The sequence below is a fragment of the Abramis brama genome (genome assembly GCF_963993115.1).
Source record: "Abramis brama genome assembly, chromosome: 8".
Taxonomy (NCBI): Eukaryota; Metazoa; Chordata; class Actinopteri; order Cypriniformes; family Leuciscidae; genus Abramis; species Abramis brama.
The window spans coordinates 8,928,315-8,953,428 of NC_139970.1; the positions used below are offsets into that span (position 1 = coordinate 8,928,315).

The 25,114-nt window shown below is 38.6% G+C and overlaps 2 protein-coding genes across 10 annotated transcripts in view; both read left to right on the forward strand.

Moving 5' to 3' along the window:
• The window catches only part of LOC311087761 (FERM, ARHGEF and pleckstrin domain-containing protein 1), a 44,496-nt gene extending 42,909 nt beyond the window's left edge, over window positions 1–1,587 (forward strand). For 2 of the 3 annotated variants that reach the window (XM_084121165.1, XM_084121164.1), the window contains one exon: window positions 114–1,587. In XM_084121165.1, the coding sequence (XP_083977291.1) occupies window positions 114–189 (76 nt within the window). In that variant the 3' untranslated portion in view covers window positions 190–1,587. The remainder of the gene's footprint in view (window positions 1–113) is intronic. The other variant, XR_014607367.1, reaches the window with a different exon arrangement.
• A 2,144-nt stretch (window positions 1,588–3,731) lies between these two features.
• LOC311087888 (dedicator of cytokinesis protein 9) overlaps window positions 3,732–25,114 on the forward strand; it is a 118,287-nt gene continuing 96,904 nt past the window's right edge. For all 7 annotated transcript variants that reach the window (XM_084121372.1, XM_084121377.1, XM_084121378.1 and 4 more), the window contains exon 1: window positions 3,732–4,165. In XM_084121372.1, the coding sequence (XP_083977498.1) occupies window positions 4,049–4,165 (117 nt within the window). In that variant the 5' untranslated portion in view covers window positions 3,732–4,048. The remainder of the gene's footprint in view (window positions 4,166–25,114) is intronic.

Genomic DNA, 25,114 nt, shown 5'->3' on the forward strand with positions numbered 1-25,114 from the left:
TCGAGTCGAACAAAACCCAATTTCCCATATCGGGCATTTTGGGCGTCGGCCATTTTGTCATGCATTTGTCACCCTTAATGCTGTCAGACAGTAAGATTTGCATCTCTGTGCAGATGGATGACAGTGATCAGAAGTGCTACAGTCTCTGCCAGCAGAACCCGCTATCTGAACCGGACAGAACCGGACTGAACCGGACAGAACCGGACAGGTCCTGCCGTCTGAACCCCACAGAAACTGCCATCTGACCTGGACAGAACACAACACACACCAACAGACCCATGCAGACATATATATATCTCAGTGTGTGTGTGTGTGTGTGCTTTATGACAACGTCACTTCTGTGACTGACTTTTGTTTTTAAAATGACATAATATGACATTAAAGGGGAATGTCACCACTCGCTTAAGTTCAGAAATCAGCCTCAGGCAAGTTTTATTCTTATCATTTGGAATTATGCCAAAATACTTGTGTGTCTAAAAGGTTCTTAAGCTACATAACAGTTTTATTATACAAAATATACAAATTATACAAATAAAAATAAATATTTTTCTTGCAGCAATGCCATAAAAGAACCATTTCTGGTTCCCCAAAGAACCTTTCAGTGATCAGTTCTAAAAATAACCCTTTTTTATTTTGTGTGAAGAACATTGAAAAAAAAAAAAAAAAAAAAACGTTTTCCACAATAAAGAACCTTTTGCGCAATGAAAAGGTTCCATGGATGTTCTTAACGGAACCTTCAGTTCCAGTAAAGAACCTTTATTTTTAAGAGCGAGTAACAGAGAACGGGTCATGGAGGAATTATGGACTTCATTAAACAGCCTCAAATATTCCAAGGTGCTACGTTCATGATATTGTGTTTGACTATGACATAAGGTTTATTAGCACACACATGGGCTTATTTATAGCACGTGTTGACATACTGAAGTCATTATCTGGAGAAACTGAAAGTGTTAATAAAGGCTCAGAGATGAAGAGAGGTGGAATTCCCCTTTAAACACTCAGCTTTCCTCATAAACACAGAGGTGCTTTTGCGTGTTCCTCTAGTGTAAACACACACACACACACCATGAACAAGCATTTCCTGCGTTTTTTTGTACTGGGCTTTTACAGGATCTCATTTTGTAAGCGATGTTTAATTGTTAAGCCGTAAGTGTCACTTGATGCCTCTAAAAGGAGGCAGATCCATTTCAGTGCCATGTTTTTATAGTGCAAATTTCTATGTTTCTATGTTTTAGACTTTGTTTCTATCAGCTGAAACCATGTTGGGTTCCTGAAGCCAATGTGCCAAAACCATTCTGGGTATTTCTGTTTGTTTCCATGTTGGATTGAATGGTCAATAATGAAATTGAAAAGGCATTTGGGATATAGAGGCAAGGGATAAAATATATGAACCTTACAGTGTATATTTCTTTGCTGAGTTTATATTTATAGTGTTAAAGTGCCATAACGCATGAAAATTGTTTTTCGCTACAGCATTTATTCCGATCACCATGTAGCATTTGATAATGAAGAGAGGATATTTTATTATTCAAATCTGTGAGAAGACTGACACCCCTCACTGTCATTTTTAAAAATATAATTTTCACCAAATTAAAAAAAACATTCACCTTAGACACAATGAGCCACAGCTGTATATTACAGGTTAGTTTAGTCCACAGAAGTAAAGCTTTAAAATGTGCAGATAGTTTCATAAGGCCCAAACACTGCTCAAATGAAAGCGAAGAGAGGAGGAGGAGGAGGAGGAGGAGGAGAGAGAGAGAGAGAGAGAGAGAGAGAGAGAGAGAGAGAGAGAGAGAGAGAGAGAGAGAGAGAGCGAGAGAGAGAGAGAGAGAGAGAGAGAGAGAGAGAGTTTATTGGAAATGAAAGCAATAAAACCTCATTCCAGAAACGCTTGGCTTGTTCCTTCTGTGTTTCTTCAGCCTACATTTCACATCATCAGTGATGTCACTCCACCAATCACAGACCAGATAGGCCTGAATACACACACACACACACACACCACGCATATGCCATAATATACAATAATGGATGATATTTTGGTATGTATGGATGATTCTTCAATAACTAAGGTTCTGTTTGGTTTAAGTGGAAGTGAGAGAGGAGCACATCTCTGTCAGAGTAGACAGGCATACATACATTTATAAATATTCAAAAATTAACATAATTTAATATTGTTTTCTCATTATTTGGAAGCTGTTTTAAAAGACACTATGAAACTACTCAAAAGCCTATTTAGTAAATATTAATTCAGAAACAATTAATTATTTTTTTCTCTCTCCAAAAATTTGAAATATCAGTAGCCTATAATCACACAAAATAATATATATCACGATTATGTCAAATTATATTTTTTAAAAGTAATATTAAATAAATGAATGCTTTAAATTTATATAAAATTAAAACATCCATATTAAAATAACTTAATATTTTTGTTCTCATTACTTGAAGGCTGTTTTAAAATACCATTATCAAACCATTTAGTTCATTTTAATTTACATTATGTTCTCTCCACAAAGGAGAAATGTCATTATATAATCATACACATTTTTTATTGTAAATGTATTTTTAAATAATATATTTTTTTATTTTGGGTGTGTGCATGATTGTGTGCGTGTGCGTGCGTGAGTGTGTTTGTGTGCATGTGAGTGCAAGTGTGTGTGTGTGTGTGCGTGCGTGTGTGTGTGTGTGTGCGTGCGTGTGTGTGAGAGTGTGTTTGTGTGCTTATTTTGTTTATATATTGTCTGTTTTTTTATTTGGACCTAAACGTTGATGGTGACGAAACAAACCAACAAATAAGCAAACGCATAAATACGACATAAGGTGGTCAGAGTTGCACTCGTGGTGTTGTTGTCAGAGAGGATTTCCTCCTGTTCTCTTCTCCTCTAATGAGATTTCACACACAGGTTTCGCCTCCCGCTGAGATTCACACACACTACACACACTGCTGACTGGAGACTCGTCTGACCAGTGAAAGTCAAACCAGGACTAAACTTCAGTCTCGGAATGTCCTCTGACTTCTGAATGATGCGAATCACTTGTATTCTGCTAGGTGTTTAATTAAAGACCAGTCGGGGTGAACGACTTAGCTATATGAACGACTTAGCTATATGAACGACTCCTGCTATGGCGAACACTCATGAATATTAATGTGTCACGGGCACGTCGCGCGTAAACGTTATAGCTAAGGAAATGGGTTATTTTATTTTTTATTGGTTTTAAAGAAATACAACTACAGTCAAGGGTGTACATTGAGTAAAAAAAGAAGAAAAAAAGACAAATATATAAAGAAACAGTGACAAACTTAAAAGTTAGCCTAAATAAAAATGTGAAAATGTTAAAAAATGTAAACAAATTTTACAGCTTTCTTATTTTTAAACAGAACATCGTGTTTAGGTATTGCTGAGTTTCTTATTTTAAAATGAAAAACAAAGGCTTATTTCCTCCAAATTTACATTTATGAATACTAGCCTACATTTAGCTAAAAGAAGTAGCAGATTAAGGAATCTGTAATAAAGGAACAGAAATCTGACCAAAAACAAACTGAATGAGGACAACTCTAAAACAAATGATTAAATGTTAGACCACAAAATGTATCAATATCACAATTAAATCTGTTCGCTAAGGCTAAAGGTTCATGAATAATATAAAGTCGGGATGACGTTATCTCCTTCGCTCATGAATATTAAGCAGCAATACTACGTCACATTAAACTCGTAAATGTGCTGCTGTTTGAGAGAGGAGGGAGCTCAGACTCGACGGTGTGTGTGTTAAACCTCCCACAAACAGAAACACACGGACACGAGAGCATGACAGCACGGGAAAGCGCTTCACTCACGCCGCAGGAACTTCCAGGAGACTTTAAACCTCCGGGAATACGGAGTAAAGGATATATCGCGGTTATCTGAACATGAGAGTTAACGGTTGCTACAGCAGAGCGAGGGCTTTTAAATCTCGGGCACTCGCGCGCCTGTAGAAAACGGACTTTTAATGGTTTTTAATTGATTTCTTTAGCAGTCCACTGGAAGTTAATGAGAGTTTGTAGTGCGGGATGTCGATGCCGGCTCACACGGAGACTCGCAGGTTCACCCGCGGGCTCAGTAAGCCGGGCACGGCGGCCGAGCTGCGGCAGAGCGTGTCGGAGGCGGTGCGGTCCTCGGTGCTGGTGGTGAGTAGCTGTCGGTCACACACTCAAAGTGGACTTTTTGTACCGTTTGTACTGTGGCGTAGTGGTTACACACTGAAAGTGCTGCCAGAAGAAGGTTGTGGGTTCGAATCAGACGCCAGATGACTGTAAAGGGCTGAGCCTGTCCCAAGTGAAACTTTTGGTAACGCACACAGTTTGAATGTTATATTGTATCTGTTTGATTTGATGTCAGGTCACGTGCACAGTGTTGCACTGCACTGGAAGAAAAGCTCATGTGAAGAATCAATCAAATGCATGACAGAAGTTGTTAATAAGTTAATACACGGTCCTGTCTACACAAGATTTGGATCGGTAAGATTTTTAATGTTTTTAAAATAAGTTTCTTCTGTCTATCAAGGCTGCATTTATTTGATTAAAAATACAAAAAATAATAATAATATTTTTTCAGTAATATTGTGAAATATTATTACAATTTAAAACAGTTGTTTTCTATTTTAATATATTTTAAAATATATATTTATTCCTGTGATCAAAGCTGAATTTTCAGCATCATTACTCCAGTCTTCAGTGTCACATGATCCTTCAGAAATCATGATTTGTGATGATTTGATGCTCAAAAAACCATTAATTATTATTATTAATGTTGAAAACAGTTGTAATTTATTTTTTCAGGATTCATTGAGCATTTATTTGATATAGAATCTTTTGTAACATTATAAATGTCATTTCTGTAACTTTTGATCAATTTAATTCATCCTTGATGAATACAAGTATTGATCCCCCCCCACCCACCCACCCAAAAATAAAATAAATAACTGTAAATAACTGTTTCTTGATCATCAAATCATCATATCAGAATGATTTCTGAAGGATCATGTGACACTGAAGACTGGAGTAATGATGCTGAAAATACAGCTTTGATCACAGGAATAAATTACACTTTACTATATATATTCACATAGAAAACAGCTGATTTACATTTTATTAATATTGAACAATATTACTGTTTTTTAATGTTGTATTTTTAATAAAATAACTGCAGCCGTGGTGAGCAGAGAGATTTCTTTTAAAAACATTAAAAATCTTACCGATCTAAAACTTTTGACTGGTAGTGTGTGTTTATATATATATATATATATATATATATATATATATATATATATATATTTATTTATATATTTAAAAGAAAAATACATTTAAATTAGAGTTTAAAGATTTAACTCTTTAGATGAACAAGTCTCAGAATAAAATCAGGCATGGATGCAGGTGGTTGTTTATGTGGCCAATTTTACATTTTTACTTATTACTAATTAAGGGAGAGTTCATGGACTGAGTAGGAAGAACTAATAAATGCTTTGTTGTGTGTGTGTGTTTGTGTGTGTAATATTATCCTGAAGGATGGTTCCAACTTTCCTTGAACATTGTTTGGATACAGAAATGGACTTCATCCAAGCCGTTGACAGGGAAAGAGAGTCAGAAACACACGGTCGCTCCTCGGTGTGATTTAGTATTTGTGTATTACGGAGAGGATGTGAGAGAGAGAGTGTGTTTCTGCAGGACAGTGTGAGCCGACGTGCTACACAATCTGTGTGATGGAGTGGCTGAAGATCTGGTAATTAAAGGGTTGAGCCCTGAACTGAGTAAGAATCTTAACCTCAGGGAAGATGACTGACCCTGTGCTGTAAGTCGCTCTGGATAAAGGCCTCGGCTAAATGACTACTTACTTATGAGTGTTCTTGCACACTTCAGGTGTTCCCTCTGAACCCAACAAACCTCTTCGGCAGGAAGCGACTTGAGTCCGGACTTGTGTGAATGAGTCACTGAAACTCAACTTTTGTTGTTTAACCCTCTGGTGCTCTTTGCGTGTCGGTCAAAAATGACCGAATTTTATATATTTTTTTGTCAATAAAATGAATGTACTATATTTTAGTTTGATAATGTTTTTTATTTAATATTTAGTATTTTTAGGGGCTTTTTTATGCTAAATTATATTAACGCTGTATTTATAATCCGTTTATTCATTTTCTGAGCATAGACTTAAGAACATTTAATTTCCAACTTAAACTGTCGTAAATCTTGAATGCTTTAAAGCACAGACTTAAGTTTGATCTCTTTTCAAAGACGACACTTGGCAGAAATGAGGTATAATTCGAAAGCTTACAAACTCAAAATTCATCCTGTGAAAACCGTTTTGAAATTGGATGTAAACAGGACTCTAAATTATTATTTTAGCAGGCCCCTCCCCTAGTGGGCGGTGTCAGGTTTCATATTACAAAATTAATTTTAACTACTTTATAATCAAAACATTTTCTAATCTTGACAAAACGCATATTGTCGGAAAGGTCCGAGTCTCAAGGTTCCATATTTTGTGACTGAAGTGGTATTTGGACAGAAATGTATTAATTTGTTACAGGAGAATGCATCAAAAACAAAATCCCAATGGCTATTTTTGGCACAGCGCCTAAACAAAATCTCATAGGAACTTAAATTTCTGTGATATCAAATATGCAAAATTTGCATCACAACTTGGTTAGACATATGGCTTTGATTTTAGAGTAAAATAATTTTGTAAAATACATATTATATATAATAATAAATATTTAGTACAGTACATTTGATTTACAGCTAATTTAAACGTCCATAACTTTTTCATACTTTAATTTTTTTAAGTGCTTTCTTCTTTAAAACAAGATCAAACTTAGGTCTATATTCCAAAGCATTCTTGAATTACAACCATTTAAGTTTGGATAGTTCACAAGTCTGTGTGCAGAATAGCATACTAGCATATTACCTACTGATTATGCAGTATGCACACTGGACGCATGGTATACCGGGATAGCATTTGCCAAAATGTGCAGTGTACGACAGCACAATGAGTAAAAGATCAGCCTGATCTCATGAGAAAACACAAGTTGTTTCGTATGAGATGTGATTTGTACGGAAACATAGATAATGTCCATGTGAACCGTCAGAGCAGATCATACAAAAATGTACAAAGTAGATCATTCAAACTTAATACGGATTAGCCACCAATTTGCCAAAGTGTAAAATAGTTACAAATGGCCAAACTCACAAAAATAAAGGTTCTTTATTGCCATCAATGTTTTCGATGAAGAACCGTTAACATCTGTGGAACGTTTAGGTTCTTTATAGTAGAAAAGGTATTTCAGATTGTTAAAATGTTCTTCACACACAATTTTTTTGCATCGCTGTGAAAACCCCCTTTTGGAAGCTTTATTTTTAAGATTGCATGAGACCGTGTTGGAAATATTGAATCCCACAATCTTGATATAGTTATTCTTGCTTTAAAATAAGGTTGTTACAATGACAGAAGGATAGATAACAGTGAAATTGCACAATTCTCCGGTCCACTTTCAACATGCTAGCCAAACTCAATTATCAAGCTCATGAACACAAGTAATAAAGTACAGTAAAATAAAGTAATAAAGTCCAGACAGTAATAAAGTAAGAAAAAAAGAATCCAAATAAAAACCACAAGAGCAAATAAATACAATAGAACAAAGATACAAGTGTGCAACAATTGTGTTTATGTGGGTCCTTGGCACAACAGGCATTTTGACATGACTTTGTGTATTTGAGTGTTTACCTAAGTGCAATAAACAAGACAATAATCCCAAATTTCTACTGGTTGTTCAATTTCTATCATCCATCCCTACATATGAATGTGTAATTCGGAAAGTGCAAAATAAAGCTTTTGTTTCCATGATGGTAACTGGACTCTGCCTTGAGGTCATGTGACAACAATGTAGCATAGAAATGTTTATCGTTCCATATATTGCTTTCTGTTTCATATAAATATAAGGCAAATATATTGGCAGCCTTCATACAAATATAAGGCAGTATATACATGCTAATCTTCCATCAAAACACAGGCTAGGAGAGACTATCTGAAGTTCAGAACTGTCAGAACGAAGCAAGAATGTGTGTGTTCACACACGCTTACATTCCTGCATTATACATGTACATACAAATGAAATGAGACCGTGTTACAGAACAAAGGCTAGATTGTGTCTCATTTGCATGGTTTGTGCTCTGACAGGCCTCTGAACACGACTGTATTGTGTGTTAGACCCACAGATGTGTGTTTAGGCGTGTAAACTGTATGTATGGCTGTATTTTGCGCTTTATCTAGAATCGGGTGTTCGGTTTGATTCAGTCTAACCCACTCCACTCTGGACAGTGAGATGGATTGATTGTGAAATCCTCCTCTCTGATGTCTTTAAGTAGATATGAGTTTTGTGTTTCATATTGTATACTTGAAACAATATTTTTGCATTTTCCGAAGTGCAGTGTGCCTGTGCAAAACTTGTTGTGGGTGGTTGCCAGGGTGTTGCTAGGTTGCTTTTGGCTAGGTTGCTTTTGGATGAAGTTCAAAGGATCAAGTCAAGTCTTTAAAGTCCCCCTGTGGTAAAAATCATGTTGTTTATGTCTTTGTGGTGTTTTTAATACGTTTTAAGAGAAACATTCATAAGTCGACACCATTGCTGAGTATTTTCTCCTTAAAACTGCAGTGAACCAAAGACAGTCTTAAAAACACGCTTTGAAATCGCTGGTGTTTTTCTGACATCACAAACTACCTTGTAACCAATCAGATCAACGTGTGATCGTCAACCAGTGGATCTCTGAGCTGAGTGAGTGAGTGGAGGCGGGGCTCATTTGCTTATTCATTGAACTGCGTTTAACTAAATGAGGCAAGAGTGTAGAGTTACATTGAAGATTATTTTAAGGCATGAAGAATTTTTTTTGAGAAAAAAAACAGCTTTATTGTGGACTGATGATTTTAACAAAAGCATAGGCTATTCCATTTATTAACAACTCATAGCTTAACGTAGGTCTATCTTTAAGTAATCATTAAAAATCATATCCGTTATGGAGAAAATGATTGGGATTTTTACTTCCTGAACCTGACTATTGCACTCTATAAAAATTATAATTCATTTTATTTATGGGACACCTTACAAATAATGAGATACATGAACAATGAATAATAATAATAATAATAATAAAAATACTCAAAACATCAATCAGATTAAGATAATCTGTTAAAAAGATAATCTGAAAAAAAAAGTTTTAAGATGTGATTTGAAAATTGAAAGACTAGAACTATCACATATGTCTTTATCTTTAATGGCGAGGAAAAATCCCCTTATACTTGTGAGCGACACATATGAGGTGTTTCTCCCTCATTTCTGCTTCAAGGTCTTGATAAATTGTGGCATTTCTTTGTTGTTTAGAATCCAGTATTCCCGTAATACTCGTCTTCTGTCCAAACACACCGCACCTTCCTTAAAGAATGATCGAATGTTATGTACGTCAGCTGACCTGTAGCTTAAATGAGAAAAAAACATTTCCATTGCAGTTTTGTGAAATATTCCTTTTTCGATTTGCCTGAAAAACCACCTCATGCGAGCGTAAACACGTTTTTGCGATATATGGGAGGTTTTTGCGAAATTGACGTGTTTCCATTGGGCGTATTTTAAATTCGCAATTTCAATTTGCGCAATTTGAAGGGTAATGGAAACGTGGCTAATGAAAGTTTATACTGACTTTATGGAAAATTTGTTCTGAAGGCAATAGATAATAAACAGAAGAGGGCCCAAAACTGAGCCCTGAGGCATGCCACTATTAATCTGAGATGTCCGTGATTCAATTTTTTTAATTTGGATGAACTGAGTCCGATGCGATATGATCTTTAGAAACCAATCGAGAGGAATGCCAGTGATTTTGAATGGAAATCAACCTCTCTGATAAAATACTATGTGAAATGGTGCCAAAAGCTGCACTTAAATCAAGAAGTAGTCCAGTATTCGTAGCCATCAACAAATCATTAGTGACTTTAATAAGTGCAGTCTCCGTGCTACGATATGAATGATAGGCGGACTGAAATTGCTATTTTTACACTGTAGGAGTAATAATAAAGTAACTAATAAAACACCTGCTGTATTTCAGGGTTCATTTCTGCTGTGCACTGTGATCAGATCTTCTGTGCGTGATAGTCAACTGGCTGGATTTTTATTTAGGCTTTTGACTAATCATGGACTTTGTTCGGGTAGGCATTAGGCACTCTTAGTGGCTTTGGAAAACTTAAGCACACGGTTGCTTGAAGGGTTATGTTTACCCCCAACATTCACCAGCAAGCCTCATTTAATAACCAGACCTGATAAAAATATTGCCCTTAAAATGAACTCAGTCTATCATGAGTTCTGTGTTGGCACATCAAGTATATGATGTCATAATAACAAAGGCATGTATTTTAATCAGGCATTTTTTTAGTGTGCTGAAATCATCTATGTTTTGCTTCGTCTTCAAACCAATTATAAATATACATGCAACACTTCTCCAAAACACAAACACCTGCCTGATGGCATCACCAACACACAGATGTGTGCTTAATGATGAAGTTAGCTGGGTACATGTCTGGCTACTATAATGGCAGTATTTGTGCTTGCATTACAGCGTTCAGTAACTGAGACTACATCTATTACGGATACATTTGAAAAAGCATCTTTTCTCTATGATTTGGCCTTTTGTTTACACTTTTGCTGCGAAAACTGGGCTTATTGAAGTCGTTCTCCAAACGCCATTTTCATTTTTGCGTGGACTGTGAAAGCAGATGTATTCGAAAACGATGACACGTTTAGTCATGTGACACATCTTTTACAGAAAGATATGTATGAATATCTCAGGGCTCTACAGTGAGACCCGACCAGGCCCGGTTCTGCAGTGGTGCTGCTGATAATAGCCTATTATAATAAAAATAATAATAGCATATTAGTGAAACAGATTTGGCAAAAGATGTATTTGTGTTTGCGCTCTGGAGAGCGTCAAAGGTTTCTATTTACGACGTGTTTTGCAGCGTTGAGCAATGTAGCCAATCACAGACGCAATGCAGGTTTTTAAGTTAATACACTCACCACTCAAAACGCCAGAGTTCTTGTCCATTCTCGCATATCCTCTCATTATAACAAAAAAAGTGTAGAGACGATGTAATTAAGAGATTCAGATATTGGATTGTCAGAAATGGGGTCAGAAATTATCATGGGCTTGGCGCAAAAAATGCCACCAAAATTAAAATAAATGCCACCTAAATTAAAATAAATGCCACCTAAATTAAAATAAATGCCACCTAAATTCGAGACATGGCTGCAAAAAAAAAAAAAAATCCCCTGTATGAGCTCTTGTTTTTAATATTTATAGATATAGTTAAGCAACATCACATGAGCACGAATGCTGTTTCCCCCCCAAATATTCCCCAAAAATATATAAAATGTGATGTTGATTTTATACAACAGTTTAATAAACAAGAAGTTAACATTAAGTGACTTGCATTTTAAGCACAACACTGTCTCTATTTCATCAATGAAAATAATTCCAATCAAAGTCACGGCTGAGCCGCGGTGCATCTCTGAGCAAACTCACAGCGGTGATTCTTTGATGAATGAATCGACTTTTTGAACGAATTGGGTGAGTCAGTGATTCAGTGACCAGTTCATAATCACATGGCTGCATCTGAAATCGCATACTTCCCGACTATAGAGTAGGAATCTGCGAGACTGTTCGACTAATCGATTAACCGATGCTGCTGCTGCAAGTCCACTTGGAAATACTAGTCGTTTACATGTAGTTTTCTTTTTTGTGCATCTTTAATGTTTTGCTTTACATTTTTACAAAGGCTATGTTTTTAAATTACCATCATGTAAATGTTACAATTTAAAATGAATATGTTATTTTGAAAACTGTAAATCTGGGGTGGAAAACAAAATCATTTAATTTGATCTCAGATTTACCTCAAATGACCTTTTCAGTTTTCTTCTATGTCATGTTAAACTAATGAAGTTTGCTTATAGGCCTGCTACACTCCCGGTTATGAGGGACAATACAGTATGACATTTTATATCAGATTAAAGAATGAATGAAACTTACTTGACACTTGAGTTGCTATATCAACATCCTAACGAAGAGAACACACTTAAATAATGTAGTTGTCAGTACATGTCAAGCTTTTCTTCATCCTCGCCCGTCATTGTAACAAACAACAATACCTTGACATGCTGACTGAGGAAATCTGTTTATAACAGGCTATTAGGGTTGATCTTACTGGTCCTGAGCAGCCTATTGACTCAGGTGATTTGAATAAATATGTCTATAATGGCTAACGTTGCTCAAGTGAACGCTTAAGTTTAATATACAATGATCATAATGCAGGGCAAGCACATTGCATGTATCTGACCTATTTTAGCCAGCATTCAGTATCGGATTTGACTGTTCATAGACTAAGTGTGTGGGGTGGTTGAGGTTTAGACTAGTCGACTAGTTGGATGCAAAATTGACGTTTAAACGTTTATGAAATTAGTCGATGCACACGTCCTTACTAGGCTATAGTAGGCAAAAACAGTATATGACAAAAGAAGTATGTCTGAATTCACAGTACTCATAAAAGAGTTGGCAAAAAGTACCCAGGTGACTTTAGAAAGGTTAAAAAAAGCCCCTGGAAATCAATGCAAGGAGTCAGATATCGCCCTGTAATGGAAGGTTAATTTCAGTCATTGACCAGAAGGGGCTCCTGAAGAAACGCAAGCGTAGAGTCTGTTATGGGCTGTTCACTATCAGTGTCGCTGAGGATAAGTGTTACAATCTTCATATTACATCCTTGCAAAGATGACAGAAAATGTGCTGCAATTGCTGTCCTCGTGCGGCGAAACGTGGGGCAGACATGGAAAACGATGTAAATGATTTCTGATGTTTTAGTGTGGACGAGAAACTGTCATTCTGAATCTGAAACACTGTTTTTACATCCGGATAATCGTAGCCGTAACTGTTGGACATTGATGAACTCTGTCTGTTGTGTGTGTTTATAACATCTGAAGAGCTGTGTGTGTGTGTGTGATGCTGGTGGTGATTATGGGAGAGAGTCGTGCAGAGATGGAGACGAGGGACTGGTCATCCTGGTTCCCAGATCTCTCTCTGCCAGCGTTACAGATGCATTGTTCAGTGACTGACCTCCAACACACACTTCCTTCCTCACACACACTCACACATTACAGCTGCTCTTGATGATTACCCGCCTCAGCTACACACCCTGCAGGGAAACACACACACACACACACACACTACAGCTGCTCTTGATGATGACCAGCCTCAGCTACACATCCTGCAGGGACACACACACACACTGTGTGTACTGTGTGTGAGTGTGCGTGTATGTGTGTGCTTGTGTGTGTGTGTGTGTGTGTGTTGATGAGAGTGTATGTGTGTTTGTGTTTTTATGAGAGTGTGTGTGTTTGTACTATACAGTGTGTTTAGATCTATAGTGTGTCATTGATCGCAGGTCAGTGTTGTGTTTTTGCATGTGGTTTGGTGTAGCAGTTCATCTGACCGCAGTGCTTCTCTATGGAAATGACTGTGTGTGTGTGTGTGTGTGTGGGATAAGAACGATATTTTGCATAAAGAAAATGAAACGTATTTTAGATCCATTAAAATTGTATCTGCTTTACATCGTGGCATCGTCTTTCTAAGAATTAAGAACAATTATTTGTTGAACTGCCTATAAGGATTATAATTAAACTCAAACATTATCGAGATATTTTCATATTATAGTAATGACAGTTTAGGGGGGAAATGTGCTTAATTGTCACAATAAAATGTTGTAATGCACAAAATGCGCTATAAGCTTAATTTTTCATGCAAATTATGACGTTTTTTTGGGATGAACTGTGACTTGTCCATATGGTTATATGGTTGATCATAGGTTTAGATATCTAAGACTTTTTATGAGCTAAAATAATCAGACTTTTGTTATACTCAACATTTTACAGTTTGCATGCATCTGATTTTTAGTAGAAATGTGAGTAATATTCACGTACTGTCGATCCCTCAAATTATGGACCGGTCAAGAGAAAGACGAACGATGGAGACCTTCGAATTATTCCGAGAGCAATGATGGATCCATATCCCAGACCACAGGATTTTCCCTTAATCAAATCAGTCATACACTAGTCATACTCATTTGAATGTTTAGAGAGAGAGTGTGTGTGTGTGTGAGAGAGAGTGAGTGTGAATGTGTCAGTCTTAGAGCTCAAACAATCTGACAATCTGGGGCTCAGGTCAGGAAGCAGGACTGGAGGAAAACAAAACTAGTAGTTTTTTTGGATTTCGTGGAGAGAGAGCAAGATTGCATACAGAATGGCCTTAAAAACTGCAAGATCTGCTTGTTTTTCAACACTCTTAGAAGAAAACAAACACAACCCAAGGTATTTATTCGAAACAGTGGCTAAACTAACGAAAAATAAAACTTCAACACCAGACATTTTCAAATAGCACAGCAGTAATGACTTTATGAACTGAGAAGAAGAGAGAGGGAGAGAGGGAGAGAGGGAGAGAGGGAGAGAGAGAGAGAGAGAGAGAGAGAGAGAGAGAGAGAGGGAGAGAGAGGGTTTGCTTCTCTCTGTTGTTTCTATAGCGCGAATATATTGATACCTGTCTGAAACATGATATAATAGACCTTTATGGTACAGTATAACAAATGTCTTAATCATTTCAAGAGGTCTTAAATTTGAGGATGGAAAAACGGCTAATGTGTCTGGCTGTGAAAAGGCTATGATTTCATTAAATAAATATGAGCGATGCATCTTTCAAAGTCAAACTCGGCGCTGTTGCGTCTTCAACAGGCTTGCGGTGTCAGACAGTGAATACATCACATGATCTACTGCTGTAAGAGTGCATGTTTAATCTCCCGCACTGAATGAGCAGCAGTGCACAGTAATAATGCATAGGCATTTCAAAATAAGTCCCACTGTGCCAAGACTAACAGCATTTAACACTAATGATTCAGTATACAGTAGATTTTACTAGTGAACCTGTTTGGGGTGGAGAAAGTATTTGTCAAGCCTTGCATGCATACTCACACTCTTACTCACTCTCACACACACACTCTCAGTCTCTCACACACACACACTCACACTCACTCACGCACACATACACTCACTCACACACACACACTCGCACACACTAACACACTCACAAGCATGCATGCACTCACTCACACACACACTCGCATGCACTCACACTCTCACTCACAAACACACTTACACTCTCACTCACACACACGCTCACACTCGCACGCACACATACACTCACTCACACACACACACTCACACACACACTCGCATGCACTCACACTCTCACACTCTCACTCACAAACACACTTACACTCACATCTGCACGCACACACACACACGCACGCACTCGCACACACACTCTCACTCAGACTCACACTCGCACGCATACACTCACTCACACATTCATTCACACTCGCACGCATACTCACTCACACACTCGCACGCACACATACACTCACTCACTCACACACACACTCTCATGCACTCACTCTCACTCACAAACACACTTACACTCACATCCGCACGCACACTCACATCCGCACGCACTCACACATACACTCACTCACACACGCGCACACACACACACACTCACATCCAGAGTCTCGCTGACTGACTGGTGTTTGGCACAGACTCGTATGATGTGTGTGGATTTTGGACTGATATATTTGACTCGAGTTGCTCAGTCTGGCGAGGGCTTAGTTTAGACTTGTCTCAGAGATACAGTCTTAAGACAGGATTATTTCTCTCTCTCTCTCTCTCTCTCTCTCTCTCTCTCTCTCTCTCTCTCACACACACACACACACACACACACACACACACACACACACACACACACACACACACACACAGCCTGTGAGATATTTCCCACACACCCAGCTCTAGTTTCAGCCTCAGACAACACGTCTACCGCTCATTCACTGTCTCTCTGTGAGCGGTTGTTAAATCACAAGCTCTAATCTCATTAGTTGGCTTTACAGGAGGAAGGTCTTTACCAGTCTGCTATTACAACAGTACAAGTACACCAAGTTCATTTTAATAAAGCAACTTGAGTTCTGGTGTCTATCTTCCAAGTTTCCTTTATGTAGCTAATATGCTAATATCAGTGTACTAGTATTATATATTATTTCAAGACTTCTTGGGACTAAATTGGATTACTTTGGAAATAAAGTAGATTTGAAGTCAACTTCCACGTACACTACTCAGGATTAGTGACGTGTCTTTTTTGTTTATAAATTAAAATTGTCACAAAAAAAAATCTAGTATTATACGGCAAAATATAACACCATAACAACAACTCAAATTTGACATCCCTGTTCAAATGAAACAAACACACGATGTGAAAAAGTGTTTAATTTGCCACCTTGTCAAAATACTAAACACAACTATAATACAATACTAAGATGATACTTTTATTTAAGCATATATTGATCAAAAGATTAAGTACACGAATTGGCCAAATATACTTAGACTTGTCGGTATACTTATGCCAAGTATAATTTTGTTAAAGTCCCCCTGTAGTCAATAATTGTCCCTTAAAACTCATCTTTGATGAACAAAATGACATATTTAAACATTTTTGGTTCACTGCAGTTTTAAGGAGGAAATACTCAGCAATTAACCTAGAAATCTAGACACACCCTAGCGGCAGCAAATGCATTTTGCACTCAGTGTCGTTTAGCAGCTCTCCGTTGGCTTGCGAGCTGGAAAAACCAAACTCTAGTCAGGCCAATCACATCGTGTATAGAGTCGGTGAAGAGCTGCTGCTGGCGAACAGCGGTCTCTCGAATCGGCTTTGGCCGCGACTCTGGAAGACTTGGAGTTAAGCTTTTCTTTGAGAAAAGAACAAAGAACGGCACTGAAGTCATTCTTAAAGGGTCACTCTCGCCAAATTGCAACCTAGGCTATTTTTGTTAATCTACCCGAATGATCTCCGAATGCAACGTAATGAACTGAGCTTTCCATCTTTACTCTCCTCATGTTACGTTGCATTCGGAGATCGACTACTTTTGACTGACAAAATTCCAGCCACCGGGAAACACTAACTGATAAAGTGAGTCGTACAAAACCTTTCTTTTTAGTAAACTCTGTGTACACAAACAATGTTCTCAATGCTGGAGTTCATGTGTAGAGCCCCTGGGGCCGGTTTCACAAAGCTATTTTAGACTGGTCTATCGTGTTAGACTAGTCTAAAATTTGCTCATAAAGTTAGACTGTTTTACAAAAATAAAGACTAACTTAATTTAGACCAAAAAAATTAGACACCTTACCCCCAGGCTAACTTAGGTTTAAGACTCTGTTACCTTGGCAACCAGCAGTAACAATCAGTTAGCCTACATTACAAACAGCCAGAAGAAAAGGGAAAATGGCTCATCATTTAAACATTTCTTCTTGTTACTACATTCCCAAGTAAAATGTCCTTGTAACTGTTAGGGCCGTTACATAGTCAACGCGAGCAACGATCGTCGCGCTCTCTTTCATAGTCTAAACAGTGGAGGCAAGCGTCACGGGCGATGCGAGAAATGCAATACACCGCTCATGCAACAGGGAGTGGTAGAGTCATAGTGGAGTCATAGCTCTGAACGCCCGTCTATTTCGCTTCAAACGCTCGCTTTGGACGCGCGAATGGATTCAAAATGTTCAAGCGTCGAACTAGACGCGATAGACGCGGATTTGACGCTCTATTCGTGTTTGGTGTGAACGCAGCATAATAGGCTGCGATGTCAAGATTGCAATGCTGGAATGTGTGGGTGTGTGTGTGTTTCAGAGAGAGAGGCACGGGCGCGATCGAACAGTGGAAACATAAAAACATACTCCGTCATTTATACTCCTCCAACAAACACATATTTTCCGCTGGGGTAAACTGCACTGAGCGGTTGAGTGCGCTTACTCGATCCGCCATGTTTTTTGTTTTGAAAAGTGTCTTATTTTACCCAGAATGCATTGCAGTGTAGTCCTACTTAAGATAGTCAGAGTCTTAAGTGCTTTGTGCAACGGTCTGATTTAGATGTCTATCTGAAGTCTATCTACTATATCTAAGCCATAGTCAAAGTCTATCTTTGTGAAACCGGCCCCTGGTTATACTTCGAGCACAGTTTCATGTTGTGTCGAGCCTCCTTAGTGTTTTAAAAATAGTGATTTTGATGCTATCACTGGCCGCATTTCCATTACCCTTCAAATTGCGCAAATTGAAATTGCGAATTGAAAATACGCTTAATGGAAATACGTAATTTTCACAAAAAAATCCATTTATTGCAAAAAAGTTTTTACGCTCGCATGAGGTGGTTTTTCAGGCAAAAAACAGTTTTTGCGCATTTACAGTCACCTGACGTAGATGCCGCGGTATGTTTAGACAGAATACGAGACAGTTCTTTATTAAATTCATAAAAGACAAAATAATTACAGGAATACTGGATTCTAAACCACAAATAAATGCCACAATCAAGACCTCGAAGCAGAAATGAGTGAGAAACACCCAGAAACACCTCATATGAGCTGCTCTCAAGTATAAGGGTCTTTCCTTATCATTAATGATTGGATAACACACAAACGTCTCCTTTGATTAATAATAATAATGATTTTTGGAATGACTTTACTTATCGCGAGAGGAAAAAAATTAAGTTTTTGTCGCATAACATCGGTTAACGCCGGAAACGCCGTAATTTCGCAATAGTTTTTTGTCGACATTTAGAAAAAATCGCAAAAGTTTTGCGCAAATCTGTAATGGAAACTCGCCTACTGTAGTGCCCCTAGCACTCGCATTCAAAAGGCACTTTGACCGAAAAACGAAAATACAATACGGTCAATCTTAAAAGTGGCGTTTCCATTCTAATTATGCTTTCACACGAATGTTTGACTCAGGTAGATTAACAAAAATAGCCTAGGTTGCAATTTGGCGAGAGTTACCCTTTAAAAAAGGAAGATGTGTTCGGAGTTTTGCCGATCGGATACTGCAAAAGTTAATCTATCCGCTAGCTCTGCTGGTGGGAGAACGCTCTGGTTGGTTGTAGCGCTGTCCTATTGTGTGCAGAGGGAATTTGAAAGACAACCGTGTTTATCCCGCCCCTCGGATTGAGCCCTGCCAATGGTGTGTTCCCAGACCCAACATCTTGATGTGGGTCTGGCTTGTCAGGATACTCAGCAATGGTGTTGACTCATGAATTTACACATGGTTTGTCTTATTATGCCCCTTTTTAAAATATATAATATAAATCTCTGGTGTCCCCAGAATGTGTCAGTGACATTTCAGCTCAAAATCCCCCAGATCATTTATTAGAGCTTGCAAATTCGTTTGACCTTTAAAGCATATACTATTGTAATATAATTTTAAAATATTAAAAACACCACATAGACATAAACAACATCAAAAGCTTGATTTTCACCACAGGGGGATTTTAAGAACATGAAATGGCCAAGTATAATTTTGTTAAGTATATCTCTTATAAGTACATAAGTAGAATGAAAGTATGCTCTCTTATTATACGTATACTATAATAGCACACTTGAATGAAGTTTGTTTGTAAGGGGGATGAATTAAGGAGTTTATGATGCAGCATTTCATTTAAACTCAATAAAGACCCGATCAGAGACGCGTCTGACACTGGGAGTGAGGCGGAGAATCTGTGAGCAGTTCAGGGCCTTCATAAAGGTGAAGTGTGTAAGAATATCTTTAAAAGCTTTCTCCCATGATCCCAGTTTAATGTGTCATTTGTAGGTTGATTGATTTGTTGAGGTATCCTGATCTTTCTGGCAGTTCTGCTGAGCGGATGCAAACTCCACCTTTATTCTGAGGAAAGAGCTGCTGTTTACTGAAGGACTTGTGCGCTGTGCCACTCATCTTTATTCTCTCGGTGTGGATCTCTGTCACTTCAGATAATATCAGCTTTACCTTTTCTAACAGTACGAAGCAGGAAAAAATACAAAACTCATTGTTAAACAAAATCCATATGAATACAGCAGTTTAATCCATGTTTTCTGAAGAGACATTGTTGCTTTATATGATGAACGGAGTTATTTTATGCTTTTATCCACATATAAACACTGATCAATGCACACAAATACAGTAGAGTACATCGAATATATCGTAAGCAGAAGCTCAAAGATTCTTCCCTGATGCATTAATGAGGTTTGATGATGGACTAAAATGATGAGAGAATAGTAAAATGATCTTCATTTGTGAGTCTTATGGCTACTAATTAATGTTCGTAATCAGACCTGTTTCCTAAATTCAGAGCAGCTGAAGCTTGAGCTGGACACGACACCGGCTGAGACGGTCTCCTGTAGGAGGGTTAGATCAGCAGGGGCTGAAACATCTTACTGTCAGACCGGGTACATTCATCAGGAAAGAGGTGTCAGTTTTCTCCAGCTTCCCTATCCCGTCCCAGAGCCTGAGTCAGACACACACACACTCAGACAATCCACTGACTGAGATCCTCTGACGCCTGCGGCTCCTCCACTGACAGGACAGAACAGAACCTGTGCTGGAGTCATTTCCTCTCACTCACACACACACACTCACTCACTCACTCACTCACTCACTCACTCACTCACTCACTCACTCACTCACTCACTCACTCACTCACACACAATCATACACACACACACACACAATCATATACACTCACTCACTCATTTACACACAATCATACACACACACACACACAATCGTATACACTCACTCACTCATTTACTCATTTACACACAATCATACACACAGTCATACACACACACACACAAAATCATATACACTCACTCACTCATTCACACACAATCATACACACACACACACACATTTATATACACACTCACTCATACACACTCTCTCACACACACACACACACACTCACTGATGCGTGTAGCAAATATCCAAGAGAGTTGAGTGACGCACGTAAAAAAGAGAAATAGTCTTTTGATGAGCAATAGCATCCTCATTCCAGCCTAACATGAACAGGAGGACCAGAGCGCTTGAACACACAGGAGGATCAGCAGAACCGGGACCAGGTGGGAACCAGTGGAGAACTAGAGCTCGATGTAGTTTACACAACACAGTTTTCAACTAAAAACAGAAAACTTTTTTATTTGTTATGGTCGTTCATTTACACGTCACGAAAACGTCAGGAAACGTGTTTCAAAGTGCACGTTTTTAAAATGAGATTGTCATCTCAGTGTAAACTACAAAAACATGAATTTGTAAAAGCGGTGAGATCAAGCGCACGCGTGTTACATGTTCAGTGTAGAGGCGTGTGGTGTTTCTTTACAAAGTGACATCGCCATCTACTGGCCTGGCATGAATAATACAGTAGTTTTGCAGATCCATGTGAACAGAGATCAATTTGACAGCATCGCTGTCTGTACACAAAAAAATGCAATGGAAAAACGTTTCCATTTTTAGTATATCGGTTGTGCAAACAAGACCGTGACCCAGAAATCACTGTGTTTTCTGTATGGAGTCACAACATCTCTCTGAAAGTATGAATGAAAATGAAAGCAAGCGCACATCACACACACTCCTCCCTGATCTCTTCTCTGTGCCCTGTTTGATATGCTGGTGTGTGTGTGTGTGTGTGTGTGTGTGTGCGCATTAGGGGCTTGTGGACTTTGAGTTCTCCAGCTGTGACCAAAGGTCATATTGACTTGTTTTCCTCTGACTGCAGCCACTGTACAATCTCAACAACTCTCCATCCTTGGTGGAAGGACGAGAAATCAAACAGTGTTGCTTTCTCTCTCACACACACACACACACACACACACACTCTCATACTCACACACACACACTCTCACACATTCTCACACACACTCACACACACACACACACACACACTCTGTGGAAGGACAAGAAATCAAACAATGTTGCTTTCTCTCTCTCACACACACTCTCACACTCTCTCTCTCTCTCTCTCTCTCTCACACACACAGACACACACACACACTCTGTGGAAGGGTAGAGAAATCAATCAGTGTCTGAATAGAGGCTTCGTGTCTCTTCTATAGGCTCTTCTGCGTGTCGCTCGTGTTGTTTACTCAGTTTTTCAGTTTTTCAGCCCTTCTCTGGGTTTGTGTTTCTCAGTGTCGTGAGTGTGAGTGTTTTTACTGAGTGAGTGTTTGGTGAGTGTGAGCGAGTGTTTACTGAGTGTGAGTGTGAGTCTGAGAGGGTGTGAGGGTGTGTGGGTGTGAGTGTCCTGCTCTGGAGAGAGTAACAGTGCTGGAGGGTCAGTGAGTGTCAGACTCGAGGCCGTCTCTCGTGACCGTGGGACGATCTAATGCACTCACTCTCTGTGTCAGCACTGGCCCTGACCGTTTGCATCGTCAGTAAAGTAGTGCAACCAACAATCAAACTTTGAATTCAAGTGTGTGATTGTTTTTTTGTTTGTTTTTTTTTACTGATGATTTTGTCTCTATCATAAAAAAATTTATACAATTTTGTTCTCTTGGTCTGATTAAAAATGATAACATAGTTAATTACATGACATGCTTATTAATTAAACAGTTTTAATATTCTTAATAAACCTAATATTGACTGAAGTCATTGTAAACGTTGAGGTTTTTGTAAAGTAATGACTGGAATGACTCAAGTGTATCTGCTTCCTTCTCAAGGTATTAGTTATGATGGATTAGTATTCTGAAGTGAAGATCATGGGAACTCACAGTTATGACTAATAAAGTGTTATATAATCCTTCAGCAGTGATTACTATCCCAAACCTGACGAAAACCTCAAAATGCTTTTTATATTAGTAATCATAGGGCGTTATCATGCGTTTCACTGATGCGAACACTGATCCAAATAATTAGTAATTCCTTTTGAAGGATTTGACTCATCACTAGTGGGTTTCCATGACCGTCACTTGAGTATTAATGATACATTATGTACTATTCCTGTTATGAACCTGTATATAGTAGTTCTTAGTAAAAAATTATATTACTTGGCTAATAGTGAACTACCACATCCAACTGAGTTGAAAGCTATTACTTACTAATTCATTAATCAGAGTTTTTTGTTAACTAATAGCATGTTAACATTGTGTTACTGATTTGTTCCGGAGTAGTTATTCATTAATGACGGAACAGTATCATAAAGTGTTTCCTCCTAACATTACCCAGTTAACACTTTATTTTACAGTGTCCTTGTTACACGTTTTACATGTAGTTACTGTAGTAATAACGGTAAATGATGCATAATTACATGCAATAGCCCTAAACCAAACCCTAACCCTATAGTAATGCATGTAGTTAATTATTATTAGATGCATAACTAACTACACTGTAACACGGACACCGTAAAATAAAGTGTAACCCATTTATTATTTTTTAATGACATGCATCATCACTGGGGCTGTGGCCGAAGCTGAATAATATGCAATTAGGAAATTAATAGGGAATACCAGGGAATTCTACAGAGCCCCTGAAGGGACATGATGTTGCATTCTCTCGCAATTACATAGTTGGATAAATATGTTGTGTATATAACTTGCAGGCATCAGGGAGGCGCTAATAATCTGCAAAATATGAAAATGTTGAATGTGCGCTCGCCTTTTACTTTCGCTTCCCAGTTCCCGATCGTGCGCACTCTAAGATCAGGCACTGACCGCACATTTCACAAGATAAGATATTCCTCAATTCAGGATCCGTCCAAATCCTTCAGTCATCTCTCCGTCTAACGTCCTGTAATGTTGCCGATACTGAAGCAAGCCTGACCATGTCCCTTTAGGGGGAAAGCATCATCCCTTTTCTGTGCCTTTCCTAATTCGGGATTTGTCTTCAGGCACATCTCCAGTCTGAGAAAAGGGTCCATTGACAAAAACGGCTTTATAGTCAATATATTGTTTGTTTCATGTCCATGTTATTGAAGACAAGTCTATTACTGGGATGTTGACCACTATAATCTAGTTACTCTGCATACTTTATGAGATTTACACTGTTTTGATTGTCGTTCTTTAGACAGAAGCTTCTCACATTCATTAAGATGCGATGTCAAGTTCACAGTAGCTCAGCTTCGAGAAGCGTGTCCTCAGAGCCCTGACAAACCTGTCCTGTGTGAACGGCAGATCTTATTTCTGCTTCCTGTTCAGCGTACGTGTGCTTCTGTGAGACGCTGCCGTCATCAGGTGGATCTCTGAGCTGAGTGAGTGAGTGGAGGCGGGGCTTATTTGCATATTCATAGAACTGCATATACTAAATGAGGCAAGGATGTCACAATTGTGAGGAAAAAAAGTCAGAATTGTTAGATAAGTCACAATTACCTTTTTATGTTTTATTCTGTGGCGAAAATAAGCTTCCATATGAAAGTTTTGCGCACATTTGGAATAAAAACTCTTGGCTATTGATCAACTCATCTCAGTCCTCGACTATCTGTATCACTACAGCTGAGGCTCACACTGCCTGTTACGCTGCATGCCTCACATTCCTGCGTGTGTGTGTGTGTGTGTGTGCGTGTGTGTGTGTGTGTGTGTGCGTGTGTGTGTGTGCGTGTGTGTGTGTGCGCGCGTGTGCGCGTGTGCGTGTGCGCGTGCGCGTGTGTGTGTGCGCGTGTGTGTGTGCGTGTGCGCGTGTGTGCGCGTGTGTGCGCGTGTGTGTGTGTGTGTGGGTTTGAGGGGATGTTTTCTCCCCTATAGTTATTTCTCTGTGCTGTATCTGATTGATCTGACTTATTAATGGAATGTGCGAAACAGACACAACTTTACTCAACCTCCATCATTTCACTCGTGCTGATTTATCTCGAGGTGGAGCTCTGACCACAGTTCTCTGGAAGATTAAATAAAGCCCATTATGTCAGGACTGTGAAATGCTGAACCTCCACCGCCCAGCTCCGATAGAGACCACAGTCGCAATCATTAGATCTGCCAGACGGCTTTATTATGGTGTTTTTGGTTTCGTGGGTTTCTGCCGTAGTCTCACAGAGCAACACTTGTGTGTTGATGAAGTCTGCAGATTACAGGCCTATGACAACATTAGTCACCTCATGTACACACACCAGCACATCTCTGGGCCATTCTACAGAAGTGGTGCAAACTGCTGTCCTCAACCAAAAACACACTGAAAAAACATTTAAGTATTCAA